Source organism: Bidens hawaiensis, unplaced genomic scaffold (assembly GCF_021521415.1).
Source record: "Bidens hawaiensis isolate Kalapana, Puna unplaced genomic scaffold, B.hawaiensis_p1.1 tig00016565_1, whole genome shotgun sequence".
In the NCBI taxonomy this organism is placed as follows: Eukaryota; Viridiplantae; Streptophyta; class Magnoliopsida; order Asterales; family Asteraceae; genus Bidens; species Bidens hawaiensis.
Window position 1 is genome coordinate 212,009 of NW_027492520.1, and position 15,612 is coordinate 227,620.

The 15,612-nt window shown below is 34.3% G+C and overlaps 2 protein-coding genes across 3 annotated transcripts; one reads left to right on the forward strand and one right to left on the reverse strand.

Moving 5' to 3' along the window:
* Window positions 1-5,092: 5,092 nt before the first annotated feature.
* LOC143551744 (GATA transcription factor 9-like) lies at window positions 5,093-6,644 on the forward strand. Its single transcript, XM_077042114.1, has 2 exons — window positions 5,093-5,274; window positions 5,990-6,644. The coding sequence occupies exons 1-2, from the start codon at window positions 5,170-5,172 to the stop codon at window positions 6,548-6,550; spliced, it is 666 nt and encodes a 221-aa protein (XP_076898229.1). The 5' UTR covers window positions 5,093-5,169; the 3' UTR covers window positions 6,551-6,644.
* A 2,331-nt stretch (window positions 6,645-8,975) lies between these two features.
* Window positions 8,976-14,351, reverse strand: LOC143551778 (uncharacterized). Of its 2 annotated transcripts, none has more exons than XM_077042137.1 (16): window positions 14,079-14,351; window positions 13,850-13,981; window positions 12,445-12,582; window positions 12,297-12,347; window positions 12,090-12,179; window positions 11,875-12,021; window positions 11,672-11,782; window positions 11,513-11,572; window positions 10,834-11,346; window positions 10,576-10,734; window positions 10,368-10,488; window positions 10,158-10,291; window positions 9,819-10,094; window positions 9,591-9,725; window positions 9,324-9,505; window positions 8,976-9,215 (listed from the first exon to the last, which is right to left on the reverse strand). In XM_077042137.1, the coding sequence occupies exons 1-16, from the start codon at window positions 14,169-14,171 to the stop codon at window positions 9,149-9,151; spliced, it is 2,409 nt and encodes an 802-aa protein (XP_076898252.1). In that variant the 5' UTR covers window positions 14,172-14,351; the 3' UTR covers window positions 8,976-9,148. The 2 variants fall into 2 exon arrangements, with proteins under 2 accessions (XP_076898252.1, XP_076898253.1); XM_077042138.1 differs by having other exon boundaries at window positions 12,445-12,561; window positions 14,079-14,349.
* Window positions 14,352-15,612: the final 1,261 nt, after the last annotated feature.

Sequence of the window (15,612 nt, forward strand, 5' to 3'; positions counted from 1 at the left end):
TTTCATTTATTTTTTTCAATAATACTAAGGTGTAAATAAACCGAGCCCGAGCTTTCTTTGCAGCTAGCTCGAACTCAGCTCGTTTTGACTTACGAGAGCTTATTAGACAATAGAATAATATCGAGCTTGGCTTGTTTCGGTATTTTCTTTTTTTTTAATTTGAACTCGGCTCATAGGTTGTTTTACAAGATCAGACTTGGCTTATTTCTTATTCATTAATTAATTTACATACATTTTTAATTAATTTTATATATTTTGATAAAAACCTTAAACGATGCTAAGCTTGGCTCGAGCTCATGTAATACCTTAAAGGAGCTAAAGCTCGGCTCGAGCTCAGTTGTGCATTGTAAAATTAATACATAGACATTTAAAAGAGGTAAGACTTAAAAATACACATGACTCGTTAAGGTTCGACAAACCTAAACGAGTTTCACATACAAAACTTGAGCTCGGCTCGATAACTTTGAGCTTTATTTGAAGCTTAAGCTCGAAAAACCTCGGTTCAGTTTGAGTTTTTTTATCAATCCTTAGCTTGTGAACAGTTGGCATGCTTGCACCCTAATCAACACCAATAATTATTGCTGAAAGTAACAGTTGAAGATGTCATTGAAGGTACAACCTCATCTGCAAGCTTTCAATTTTGGTCTCTGTACATCTATTATTGCACAGTATGGTCTACTCTGAGCTGCATTAAGACTTGTACATCAAGCTTAGTTAGTTGTTTGCCTAGTAAGAATACAAAAATGGAGTTATTCATTTAAGTAAAAAAAACCACCACTTATACTCAAGTGTTAGAAAAGCTTGGGTTATTCAATAGATACTAAAGTTTGATTTTTATTTATGTAATTTTTGTTGGATTATAACAATAGAGGATTTGAGATAGACTATGTGAGGTTGTCAGTTCGAATCACGAGCTCACCGGGATTTCGTCCCACCTTGTGTTACACCAGAGAAATCTGCTCTTATGGCGGCACAACGACTGTCAAGTGGCAGACGATGGTATGGTTTTCTAGGGGAATACCCAAGCCAAACTATGAAGCCAGTGTGGATCTGGTTAAGAAAATAAAGTTTGACTAGTGTAGAACAGCAAAACATTATAAATTATAAATTTAAAAAGTGTAGTGACCTTCAAACAAAATAATGTCACTGTTCTAAAAAAATAATTAAGTACAAAAGGGAGTTCTCCGCCGGGAAGGGGGGGGGGGGGGGCTGACATTATATAAAATAAAACATTTTTTACATAATAAAGTTGAACTATTCTTTTTGTTATGTCTAACAGGTTTAACAAGTACGCCGTGTTTGCATTGACCTATTTAGTTAAAAGTATGACATTGGTTAACACGTGTTTAATAAACATGTCAACTATCAACTTGTTTAAAATACAATAAAAACATATGTTTATAATATCATCTTGTTTACGATTCATTTAACTCATGTATCGAGCAACTGTTGGAGGTGGCGAAAGATCCGTGTGATGGGTAGGCGTATTTTTGGTTTGATCATCTTCTCCTCCATTTGGTCTTTTGGAAGCAGCAGAACGCTACGATCTTCAACAATGGGTGCTTGTCGACACAATTTACAGTTGATGAAATTATGACTAATCTTTTTGGATGGATTAAGAATAGATCTATTCATAAGGATATTGTTTGGCTTGATTAAGTCCTCATTATCATGTTCTCACCATAACTGTTAGGGAATGTTGTATTACTATGGTTGTGTGTTTGTGTTTGTGTTTGTGTTTGGTTTGCTCTAGCTTCCTGCTGAATGTTGGTCGCTGTTTTAATAAAAGATTGTTTGATGTTCAAAAAAAATGTTTTAACCCATGTATTGCAATCCTATAAGTCGCCAACATTTACATAGTAACGAGTTATTATATTTTTTAGAACGACAATTTTCTTTTTGTGTTAAATAATCTTTTTCATATATACACACATTATACTTTTTGTTTTTACTTTAATCTAACAAATTAGGTTGGATGATTTTTAGTGGTTTTTCATATATTATTAAAGACTTTATTAAGACACTTTTAATGGAAAAAAAAACAATAATGTTCCTTTAAAATTCAAGAACAGTAAACCCCACCATAGTACAATACTCTGGACCGGTTTAAGGCTAGTTCTGGTTCGAGCCACTGGTTGGGACCGGTCTACTATGGGCTTTGACAGCCACTACCTAAGATGATTTGAATATATATCAAAATATGGGCAAGCTCATGCTCAGATCATTTACACTTGAACCAATCAAAAACCATGATGGTGATGCATGATTCATATAATAATGTAGAATAGTAAAAAAGAAGATTATGTGATTTTAACACCAAACTAAAATAATGGACACATTATTCAAGATTAAATTATACATGTTATACATATACATATACGCATACGCGTATGTATACCTAAGAGCGGATCTACTCTTATGGTATGGGGATCGGCTGTCTCCTGTAAATTTTTTGTAAGTATTATCATAGTGTAAAATCCTGATTAACGTCTATGAGTATATAGCGATAGTTAGCTAAGAAAATTTTTGATTGTGAGAAAACTTTATGAATATGTCACTAGGCTATTGGCCACTATACATACTCTTTAATAAAATAAAAACTTTTGTATGAAGGAGCTAGAGGATGCTAGATACAAAGATGCATATAGTGCTGGAAGTTAATATAAACCATTGATTAAGAAAAATTAATGAAGCAACTTTGAATTACGATTGCAAGTTTGCATTTTAGTTACAGCTTTGAACGTCGATAGCAGTTGCTACCAATAGTAGTATTGCTGTAACGCGGCCGGTATTCTAAAACATACACAAATTTTAACCCAAATTTTTTGAAGATTTAAGAAAATCATTTGGTCTGATTTTAATTATCAAATTTTCACTTCAAACTCTCGCATAACAAAATATCGTAGAACCTTTATGTTTTATTTGAATACATTTTTTTTTACCCGTGAAATAATTTAATTAGAAAACAAGATTGCATTTTTTTTCTGTTTTTCGAACGACAACTTCATTAAAAAGGCAACTAGCAAGAAGCTAAATGCCAAAACAATATAAACGATCAAAAGAAAAAAATTACACCAATCTTTCCAATACATCAAATTAAGAGACGACCTATTTTTAATTCAAAGGTAAGACAAAGATTTAATATTCTCCATCACCGCAGGAAATTTGTAAGAAGTTCAGGAGAAAAGGGTATCGTTTCTCGCCTTCCAAATACACCAATAGGTCGTCAAAAAACATCGAATAACACTTGTATCTTTTTATTGCAAAGCGGGGCGTATCATGAAGCTTGAGTAAATCCTGATCAGAAAAGACGTTTAAAGGGGAGATTGGACACCACACACTGATCTCCCAACCCGAAGTAGCAAATTATCAACCTCACACATCCCGCAAACAGTCAAACTCACCAGAATATCTCGAAACAGAAAGGCGTTCTCAAGTTGTCAATCTATCCATTTCCGCCTTCCAAAAAACAAAAACAAGATTACTTGATTCATAAACTATTATCTTTATAAATACAAATGCCCGTTTGTAATCTTAGGCCCCGTTTGTTTTTTTAGAGATTTAAGTCTAAATCTGAATACCACATCTGAATGTTAAGAGGTGGTTCAAATATCTGAAATCTGAATCATTAAGAGGTGGAGGCTAGAGACGAACCTCTAGTCGTCGGAGATGGAGCCTAGTCTCCGGGTTAGAAGTTAATGGAAGCCGGAGACAAACGTATATTTTTTTTGGGTTAAGAGGTTTTCAGACCCACTAAAAGCTCGTACTGGTTCAGATGCTATTAAGACACAAAACCTCTTAATGCTAGAAAAAAACAAACAGCCCCACGTCTGATTACATCTGACTAAATCAGACGTTTTTATCTATTTAGAATTAGTCTAGGATAAGGTACAACTTTTAAGACATTTTTTTTAAAACATCTATTGTTATTCATTGGGATTTAGAATAAAGGTTTGAATGATTTCTAAAACCAAGAAAATATTTGACTGCTACAGGACTACATGTGCCCTAAATTTAATGTTTCACAAATCAGCTAAAATTCTTCTTTGTAAAAAAAAAATAATAATAAAGAAAGAAAGAAACTTTTTAACTCTTCTCACATATTCAATTTATTATTTAAAACCTACATAGAATCCATCATTTGTGATATAGTGGCATAAAACTTGAGTTATTTAGTGAAAACTTAAGTTCAAATTATACCTGTGTTATTTTTTGTGTATTATGACAATGAAAGATTTGAGCTAGGTTTTGTGTAAGGTTGTCAGTTTGAATATTGAGTCCACCGGGTTTTCGTCCCACCACGTGTTACGCCACAGAGTTATGTTCTTGTGACGGCATAACAACTATCAACTGACAGCCATCAGCCGGTGGTATGATTTCATGGTGGATCACCTAAACTAAACTCCGAATTCAGCATGAGTCTGGTTAAGATAACATAGTTTGGCCCGAGTTAAATGCACGTTTTATCAAAATCCTCAAAACTAAAACATATGCTTAACTAGAATCGGCAACACTAAACGCCCATTTAACTAGAATTATCAAAACTAAATATTTATTAAAAAGTTGAAATGACCGGTGTGATATGTACGAAAGACGTGCATGGACATCTCCATAATACGTATTCATAAAGTTGATCTGTTTGGTTGTGCACCGACATCTGCTGACACCACTAACATGTCATATGACCCGTATGATACTACACCCGTTATATAACCTCTTAGTGATGTGACGATGTCTATGTATAGAGCGTAAGTGATGTTCAGGGCCGTCTCATACTCCATATAAGGCTCAGCCGATATCTCTGTCACAGTCTTGATAATGAGACAAAATATTTTTTAAAAAGATTATATATATGTAAAATATTTTAACATTAGTTAGTGGATTGTGCTAATCTTAATAACTTTTTATATAAGGTGTCATTTTTTAACACTCGTCTTAGACACTTGAAATCTCGAAGACGTCCTGACAATGTTCCATTACACTGCCCAAAAATACACTTAAATACATAATAAACCCTTGATTTAAATTTGTTTACATTTTATTTGCTGACAAAAAAATAAAAAATAATATATATATATATATATATATATTTCACTTTCCTCCATAAATAATATTCTTGCTCCAGTTTCTTGTCTTAAAATACACACACTCTTTTTTCAAAATCCTCAAATGGATTTATGCCAAAACATCTCACTTTCCGGTGGACTTCCGGCCAACTATCCGCCGGAGCAACATATTCACAGCCTTGATAATCTTCTTTCCGGTCATTCCATGGTATTCTTTATCTCTATCTTCTTAAATATTCACTTGTAACACATGAACAAATATTGTTCATTCTAGTGGTGTGCATGCTTCGGTTTGGTTTGTTTTTGAGTTAAAAACAAAACCAAAAACCAAAACTTCGGTTTTTTAAATTTTTTAAAAGTTTTGAAAACCGTTCGGTTTCGGTTTACATTTTTGGTTCACAGTTCAGATATGGTTTTTTGGTTTTGTCATTTGAGCTTAAAAATTAAAAAAAAAAAAATATCGGCCCATAATAATAATAATAATAATAATAATAATAATAATAATAATAATGAATTTAGACCTAAATTATTTTGTTAACTAATAACTAATTTGGTTATTATAAATATGGATTAAAATATTTAAGTTACATATTTATTAAATTATAATACGATATTAAATATAAAAGGTAAAAAACAAAAATTTTAAATTTAAAAATTCGGTTCGATTTTTAATACATGAAAAACCAAAGTTTTAGAAAAAACATAAAACCAGTTTTTGTTTCGGTTAATTCATAAATTCGGTTCGGTTTTTAATACAGAAAAACCAAAGTTTTACAAAAAACATAAAACCAGTTTTTGTTTCGGTTTGGTTTTTCGGTACGACGCATACGGGACCGCTAATTCATTTTTGAGAAAAAAACATACAAACATGCATTAATGACTTGTAGCTCATGCAATTAATATTGTACCCATTATGAAAACAGGAAGAAAGTGACATCAACATGGAATGGCTATCAATTTTTGTGGAAGATTGTTTATCAAGCAGTGGAAATTGCATGCCACCACAACCAAAACCCCAAAGTACAACTCCCAATGCACAAGGTACAACCACAGATCATCCCAAAGTAAAAGAATCCCACTCCATGCTTAAACTAGTTGTACCTTCCAAAGCAAGAAGCAAGAGAAAAAGAAGCCCAACATGTTGGTTAGTTGAAAGTGAGCTAATTTTTTCGAAAAAATGTACAAGTCATTACGGCACAAGTCTCGGGCAGGACGAGGCGGGTATCGGGCAGGGGCAAGTAAGGAAATGTACACATTGTCTCTCACAAAGGACTCCACAATGGAGGGCGGGACCACAAGGACCAAAAACATTGTGTAATGCTTGTGGGGTCAGGTTCAAGTCGGGCAGGTTGCTGCCCGAATATAGGCCAGCCAAAAGCCCAACTTTTGTGACCCATAAACATTCTAATTCTCATAAGAAAGTGTTGGAGATGAGAATGTCTCTTTTGCCCTCATCATCTATTAATTCATCTTCTTCTATTTAGGTAGGGTGAGGGTAGAGTAGTAATTTTCCATCTTACCAAGTCATGTAAAAATTAATGGAGATGGATATATATTTTTTTTAATTTATGCTTCAATTTATTAGTTATAATTATAAAATTTGATATACTAGCCATATCCTTTTAAACAAGAACAACATTAAATTTTTGGTGTAAGTTTTATATAAGTTTGTTATTATATATACTACACTTTAATGTGACCATTGACACATGTATGCCAATTTTCGTACTGTCATACGACCCGTATAATAACATCCCTTGATGCTAGTATAGTTGTATTGTAACTAATATATTTTTATATAAATTTTAGCGGTAACAAGCAATAATTTTAAATCTCATTTTCATAAATAGATGTGTCATTTTAGTAGAGCAAAAATGGGCTAAGCGACTTTTCGTGTTTTTTAAACGTTTGTGGACTTTTATACGTCAAAATTTCGTTCATATTCAGTTATTCATCGTACTTTTACACAAAGGTCATTTTAGTGCTAAAGAATGGGAAAAGGTTGGGTATGGTCCGTATGGACCGCCTATTAACCATGTCTTCATTGACGCTTCTATAAAGTATCTTACACCGAAAGGACTCAATTCCTTGACGTACTCGCTTAACCTTATCCGCCTTGTAAGTATCCACAATGGCAAGGGTACGAGTCGAATCAAGTCAATATCACATCAAAAGTTCATCCAATATAAAAACACTAATTCATACCCAATTTGCCTCGCACTCACCCATCGACAATCGACCACATCCTTCTATACGAATCTGAGCTTCAAAACCACCCCGAGAACAATTTCATCAACGGACAAAGGATGCCGGAAATCACCATCAAATATATTCTAGCAGAGGTCTCAGTTCCATATTCAACTTTTACTAATTTTCTATTTTTAACATTACAAAATTCTATTAATGGGGTATTGACTAGGTCCCTCAAATTTATCATATGTGTAATCATCATAAAAAAAACAAGATAAAATGGGTTTTAATAAACCAAACTATTATCTATTAGCCGATAATATCCCATTACTAACAATTTTACCAATGACACTTCAGTCTTTCACTTAATTTCCACTCGATTCACTCGGAATGATGATAATGAACGAAATAAAGAAGACTTAGATGTGAAACTGAGAGAAAATTAAGCATAAACCAAGATGGCCATGCTACCTTGACAACTAAAGTAAAAGTTAGAAGTGTCATAGGTCAAATTAATAATGCAGATTATTATCGGCAAATAGATTATGGTTTGATACATTAGAATTCAAATAAAAAAAATTGTTTGCACACTTTCTCATTTTCATCATGACATATTTACAACACCTGCTGCATACTGTACAACTGGTAAAGAAGCAGATATTGGCTTCTTGTGCATGATACTGACTATTGAGACCATCTTTACACACATCATCATATCAAACAAATGCACATGCCAAATTTCAAAATGGCAGACACACAAGGTCCCAAGACAATAGTACAAAGGTTCAAGCACCATGTTCATCATCTTGTTTTAGAAATGTACAAAAATTTTAATAAGTTTTATTTTAAATGTATCTTTTAAGTTGGTTTCTTTGCTAGTTATATTCAAGCATTTTGCTGCTGCAATCATGGGTACTGATGAGACCTTAGGATTGGGAAGAGCTCGAAGGACCCCGTCGGTATCAAGAATTGGTAGGATTGCTTAACGCGTTACAGGCTCGAGCCGTGTTAACAAAATAATGAATGTGTTTTTTCATCAACTTTAGATACAAATTCTATGTATCGTATAAATAATTATTTTTAGATTTGTGTTTTATTGTGTGAGAGCTTCCAAACGAATTAAATGGTGTTTAAAACAAAGCTGAAATATATGAAATATCAATACTTGAAGTTGTGTAGCCGGCAGAAGAGATTCATATATGTTGACTAAATTTATATTTGATTTTGAGTCGGCCCTCGTCCTTGAGAAGATGCCACAATGCTACGCCCTTTCGATAAACAGCGTACATTGCAAATGTCATTATTACAGCTTAAGTTTCTTTGATCGGGTTATTTAATTCTCTTAACAAATCCTAAGCCTAGCAAAAGTTGGGTTAGATCGGGTCAGCTAACGAGTTAAAAAAACGAGCCTTTTTAAATATCTCTTGGGCCCAAATTAAAATTTAATCACCCGCTATCTTTGGTTTAATTAGTTTCATTAGACGACCTCCATCATTGAGAGCAGCCCGTGCTCACTGCCTGGTGCCACATCGGCTTCCTTACCCTTCCAACTTATGCTCCGCGAGCGCAAACTTGGCTATGTGCGAGAGACTCATCTCTCATCCAACTCAGCTTCCACGGCAGCAATGGAGACAAATGGCATACGTGTGCCAGCGCTGGAGGGTCGTCTTATCAGTTGAGACAGTACTTTTTGTTTATCCGTTTTTAGTTATTAACTGGTTTAAGAAAGTTCAAAAACGGATGTGGTTGACACCAATGTCTAACTACTTATTTATATATCTCTTCAATACTAACGAAGCTCAAGAAAAACCTGACCATGTAGGTAGCAATGCAACTATGCAGAACTCGAAAATATGCCAAACACTAAAACGACCACAAGCGTTTGTAAACGTCTACACAACGAGCTCATCTTCAAGAAAACTGTACTCGAATTTAAATTCTGTTTTGATCCTTTGGCACCTGCAAATCAAATCAAATCAAACCGATAATCAGCGAAACACCCGTGAAAGTATGAAACCCTTGTTTGATACAATGTAACCCTAAAAGCAAGGTTTTAAGTAATGATACCAGCCATTTTGCATGTCGTCATTGCCCATTTGAAAATCAAAGTACACGTAAGTTCCCTGTTCATAATCATCGGTGGCAACCTTGGGCTCTTCGTGTCGTTGAAACCATGTGTTGAACTTTTTATGGTATCTCCATGATTGTTTCTTTAGTTCTTTTGCAGCTAAATATTGTTGATACGTGTTCTGTATATAAAAAAAAACATGTTATAGACGAAGATAAATGCTAATTAGGTTATAACAACTAAGATGTGAAAGAACAAAAAAAAACCTGCTGATAGTAAAATGCAAAAAACAGAGTATCGGTCCCGACGTTATCAGACCCATGACGTTCCCAAAAAGCTGGATTACTAACAATTGGGGCTTGCACTTGGGGATAGCTTTGAGGGGTCACAGCAGGGTGCCTCTGAAATTTCAAAAATAATTAATAATAAAAAAATTAATAAAATCATTTAACTAAAAGTGGTATAATATATAAGGAAGCAATGTTTGGTCATACTGGAACGTAAGTCTTTGCACGCTCAGAATCTTTGGGTTGTGGAAGCTTGTAGAACGAAGACTCTAGCAACTGCAAGATGGACTGCTGGTCATGAGTGGGTCCGGCACTTAAACTTAAGCCACTGAGGCAGTCACCAACCGCACCAAGATCAGACACACTTCTTCTACCAATGACCCCGAGGCTACCGATTTGACCAGGCTGTAAAGGTTGACCAGGAGAAAGATCGACATCTTTTGTAACTTTATCTGTCTCGGCCACTGAGCCAGGTACTCCAGCCTATATAAACAATTGCAAACACAGTTAACTGTAATCAAACGTGTATAAAGCTTAAAAATATACCTGAATATCTGATGTGTATGACGCCTTTGTATCATCTTCGTTGGCAGTATTTTTTTCAAGCACGGAACTTGTGACAGAATCATCAGATACATTTTGATGTTGTTGAGGCTCGTCAACTTTCACATGACCAGCTTCTACATGAGTATAAATTATTATTCACAAAAATTAGAATATACTTTGCAAGACAAAAATATAATCATTTAAGCATACCGGCATCTTTTGAACCAGTCGGCATGAGTGTGTGCTGACTAGACTGTGAATGGATTAAACTTGGTTTTTGCTGATCTGATGTGGCACCTTGAGGAGATGCAGCTGAGCTTTGGGAGTTGAGCTGTAATCATAAACAAAGTGAACAGATGACATAATATTCAAACACATTTAATAATATTAAAATAATAATGATAAAAAAAGGACATACCGGTTTCAGAAGTGGATTCTGTTGTGTAGTAAATTGCTTAAGATTTCCACCGGTAAGGGTAGGCATGCCAAGTAGGGTACCCTGGCCCTGTTGCACCTGTTGTAAACGTTGCAAGTAATTCTCCCTTTGATCAGGTACAATTTCAGGTCTTCGATGAAACTGTTACAATAAGTTGCATATATTTATATAAGGTTTTGATTATATCATAAAGATGTTATGTATCAAAAAGAAAAAACTAACGTCTCTTTAGAAACATACCCCTTCATGTGTAGTTTGAAAGGAACTTCCTGGTCTCCATTGTATGCCAGGAGCTCCAGGAGATGAAAACACCCTGCTTGTAACACCTGCCACCTCACCATTACCACCACCATCACCGCCATCGCTGGTCTTGACCCCTGGCGGCAATGTCATTCTACTACTTAAAGGAGAAACCAACGGCGGCCCGCTGCTAGAAACTGTACCACCAGAGGTAACTGGGATGGTGATTGAGGGCATATTGGTCACACCAGTTTTACCAAGATTCTTTAACGTTGCTTCAGGAAGGGCTGGAGATGGTTTTCGACCGATCTCTTCCTCTTTGGCGGTATTGTTTATTGGTGAGGAAGAGGTTGAATTGTCCAAAACGCCCTTCACAGAACTTGAACCTACAGGGATTGTATTGGTTCCTGCTGATGTTGGAGAAGCAGGTGGAATTGACGCGTTTTTAGGACCCGCATCATCAGCTTGTTCCTGTACTGTATCTCCGGGTTGAGCAGATGGTGAAATTGTGGCCTAAAAAGGAACGAATGACAAAACTTACATTTACAAAACTTTCACATACTGATAATATTACCAGAAACCATAGACGTTGTATGAGGTGTAATTGCATAATACATATTACTGAAACTTAAAAACTAGATTCAGTTCATTTATGTTTCTAAGTGGAGCTGTTGCATACCGGAGAATGAGTTGAAAATGTAGACTTTATGCTTAGACCACCACCAGTAGCACCAACACCCTGTCAAAACATACATTCAACCAAAAAAGGAATGAAAAAGAAAATTATTAGGTAAAAAGTGCAAAAATAACCAAAGGATTAAATATGTTTTAAGATTACCTTAACAAGCCCAGGTGGAACGACGGTTACTAGATCTTCGAGTGACTCTACCTTGTCCAACGGTAAGGTGATGTATAGCATGTCCACATCATCAAATTCATCAAAATCTTCCTGTAGAATAAATGAGAGCAGTTATAGTATTGACAAAAGCAATAACTCAAAAATTTACAAAATTCATGAAAAAGTTCATAAAAGAAAAAGACCTGATTTCGTTCCACATAGTCGTCTAAGAAATCCTTAATATCGTTAACTTGTTCAGGACTCAACTCATCATTATCAAGCAGTCTCAATATCAACTCTAACTTCATTATGTGAGCCTTGTGCCGAGTAATTGATGACTCTAGATGAGTCTGTGAAACATGATTATTAGACTATGAAATTGTAGCATATTAATTGATATTGGACTAATTTAACTTACCAATCTTGGTGGCCTTGCTTTCCCTTTTTTAACAGACAGTCCCTCCATCTCAGCTTCAAAACTATCAATTTGGGATTCCAGCTCAGACACCTAATGTAAAAGTATACTTAAAACACAATGCTTTTTATAAATCAAGTTTATTTGAACACACTATTTATGCAAAACATAAAAATATTAGTGATAATAATAGTAAAACTAGTTTCATACCGTATTATTCAGCCAATCTCTAGTTTCTGACTTGGCTTTCTCTTTTGGATCCTGTAACAGTCAAACAACAAAGAAGCCTCACTAAAAACAGGAGTGAAACCAATGTTAATCTCACAGTTTCTTAACATAACACCAATGTCAATCTTACTGTTTTAGGCTGCTGTCCAAGGCCTTCCTTGGAGAAAGCTTTTGTCTTTGTTTCCTTCTCACAGATCTTAAACCGTTCCATTTCTTTCTCAATAAGCTTCCTTGCATCCATTAAAGCCTGCTCATAAGAGGTACTAACCTACGTCAACATTTGTTGGAGAGAAAATTTTGTATGTCAATAAAAATAAAACAAAATTCAAAAGAACTAATTGTCTTAGTATATAACCTAATTACTAAAGATAAAACTGAGAGAGAATCTGAATAACATAAGTGCTCTGTAATATTGAAAGAAAGGGGGCACCTCAAGGTTTATTTTCAATACTGCAACAAGAATGGCAAACAATAACTATCACTTCTATTCATGGTTGCAGAAGTTGCAAGGAACTACCAGGCCGGTCAATTGGGGAGTCGCAAGTATAAGGCCTAGGCGGGAGTACTCGGTCATGGTAAATTTAAACTTTCAGGAAATTATATATGTGTCAAATACCATAAGTTTACTAATATTAATAACAAAATACGTGAATATAAAAAAATCAAAAGAGTACATGTTCAAATACTAAAGTGTTTCAAATTTGATATTCACTTTTTAATATTAATAAAATATAAAATAGTAATCACTTAATTCTCGTCTTCCAATGTATCTCTGTGAAAAAATAAGCAAAAATCGGTGAAAAATACTTGAAAAACAGCAAAAAAAACCGACTTGACCGGGTCATCTGAGTTGGACTGACTAGCTCAGAGATTGAACGACAAGCTCCGAGTTTGACTGATTGCGAGTAATGTTGACCGAGTTGAAAAGACTCGCCTCGGCACGCTACCGAGTAGGCGAGTACTCGGCAGCCTGGACCTATTTTTACAACACTTGCAACAAGTATGGCAAACAATAATCATCACTTCTATTACTTAAAATAAACAGCATCCATGATAATCATCTGCAAATTAGTAATAACTGAATCCCTAAGCAACCTAATTCCACTAGTGAGTAATAATCAAATTAAACTGCCTTCTTATAAAAAATTAACTTTCGGTAACTTATATATATGTCTAATATCATAAGTTTACTAATACTTACAACAAAATGATACATGTTCAAATACTAAGTTGTTTCAAAACTAACATTCATTCTATAATATTATTAACATAGTAACCATTTAAATCTCATCTTCTAATGCATCTCCTTGAAAAAACTATTTAAATAAGTGAAAAGAGCGAAAATCAATAAAAAAACAGCAATAATCCGAGTTTGACCGATTCCGAGCAATGTCGGCCGAGTTGAAGAAACTCGCCTCAGTACTATCATCACTTCTACTACTTAAACAAACATCAACAAATCAGTATCAATCAAAACCCTAAGCAAATAATAATAATAATAATAATAATAATAATAATAATAATAATAAATATACCTTCTTATCCTTGATCTCACTAGACTGAATCCACGTCTTAATCTGATCTCTATACCTCTGCAGCTTCTTTATCTCCTTCTTCAAATCAGACTCATACTTCTCCTTCTGATTCGCATTCTCCGTATCATATACCTAATTATAATTATAATTAATTAACCCTAGCTAATTAACTAACCGTAACAATAATTAAACTGTAAATTAATAATAATAATAATAATTATAAAATTACTTTGTTCCAGATGCTATCGAAGACATCGACGCCTTCCTGAACCTTCTTTAGCACTCGATCGATTTCAATCTGAAGCTTACGGCTGGCTCCCATTGATTAATTAGTGTGTTGAATGTATCATATACAGTAGTATAATGCACCAGCACTTGATGATTTGACTAGGTGTGTATGTGTGTGTTTGAGGAGTTAGGGTTTTGGTGGTTTGATTGAAGAAGATGAATTATTTGTATTATTATTATTGTTGTTATAAATAAAATATTATTAAGAGTTACGAGATGATAAATAAATGATAATGTTATATATTTGTTGAAATGATTTTAGATTTGGTTTCGTGTTAAGTGATGGTTATTATTTGAAACTAATATTATTTGGAATAGGGATGAGTAAATGTACCGGTACTGGTACGGGACAGTGTAATAAAATTTAGGGCTTAGCACGGTTCGGTTCGGTTCGGTGTTTAGGTAAAACCGAAACCGAAAATTCGGTTTTTTCATATATAAAAACCGATCGTTTTCGGTTTTTCGGTTTCTCGGTTTTCGGTTTCGGTTTGGTTAAATTCGGTTTTTTTTTCTTGTTTTGTTTTGTTTTTTTTTTGTTCTATTAATTGTTTTATGCAACTAATTCCTATGTACAAAAATAAATATTAACATTTACTATTTCTTCCACAAACTCTAATTTATCTTACAAATCTATTGAACCAACAAACTCCTAATTTGTTTCAGTTATTGTCGCATATGGCTTAGTATAAATATATCTAACAATCATTTAAATTAATTATTTTAATATACCAAGTTAATCGGTTCGGTTCGGTTTTTTCGGTATTTTTGAAATGGGTAACCGAACCGAAACTGAAATTTCGGTTTTCTAAAAAAACAAGAAAAAAACCGTCGGTTAATGCTTCGGTTCGGTTTTTTTCGGTTAATTCGGTTTCGGTTCGGTATTTTCGGTTTTCTGCTCACCCCTAATAAAATTGATAGTCATTAGTCGGGCGCTTGGGTGGGGATTAAGGGTAAATTAGATTGACTTTAATGAATTTTTTTAGCTTTATATATACACACACGCATATATTGGTATGTAATTTTCAGTTTTATACATACACCAACACATTTTGGCCGAAAATTAGCTGAAATATCGATGGAAACCCTTGAATTTAGCTGGAATCACGTTAGAAACCCTTAATTTTCAGTTTTATACACACACATATCTAAAAGCGAATAATTTGTTTACAATATATTTAAAACTTTAAACTTGTTTGTAATTAAAGTTTTAGGTATATTGGTTTTTATTACTCCCGGTTACCATATTTTGGTAGCTGTTGGTCCCACTAACGAATTGGTTGCTGACGGTTTAATCTTTTAAAGTATCTATCCACAATGGTCCGAGACTAACGAATCATAACATCGTTAGTTGCATGTCGTCGTAAAAACGATTTTGGCTGGAAAAAAGTCACATTTTTTGCCGGAAAACACTACTTGAACACCGCCACCACCACCAACCAACCATCACCACCACTTGAGCACAACCAACGGATTCC

Excerpts from the sequence above, each read along its gene's own strand:
- LOC143551778 (XM_077042137.1), bottom strand. The coding sequence starts at position 14,171 with ATGGGAGCCAGCCGTAAGCTTCAGATTGAAATCGATCGAGTGCTAAAG. Across the intron at positions 12,583-13,849 it reads GTGAGATCAAGGATAAGAAG|GTTAGTACCTCTTATGAGCA; the intron begins GTATATTTATTA and ends ATGTTGACGTAG. Across the intron at positions 9,506-9,590 it reads TTGCATTTTACTATCAGCAG|AACACGTATCAACAATATTT; the intron begins GTTTTTTTTTGT and ends TTTTATATACAG.
- LOC143551744 (XM_077042114.1), top strand. The coding sequence starts at position 5,170 with ATGGATTTATGCCAAAACATCTCACTTTCCGGTGGACTTCCGGCCAAC. Across the intron at positions 5,275-5,989 it reads TTCTTTCCGGTCATTCCATG|GAAGAAAGTGACATCAACAT; the intron begins GTATTCTTTATC and ends TTATGAAAACAG.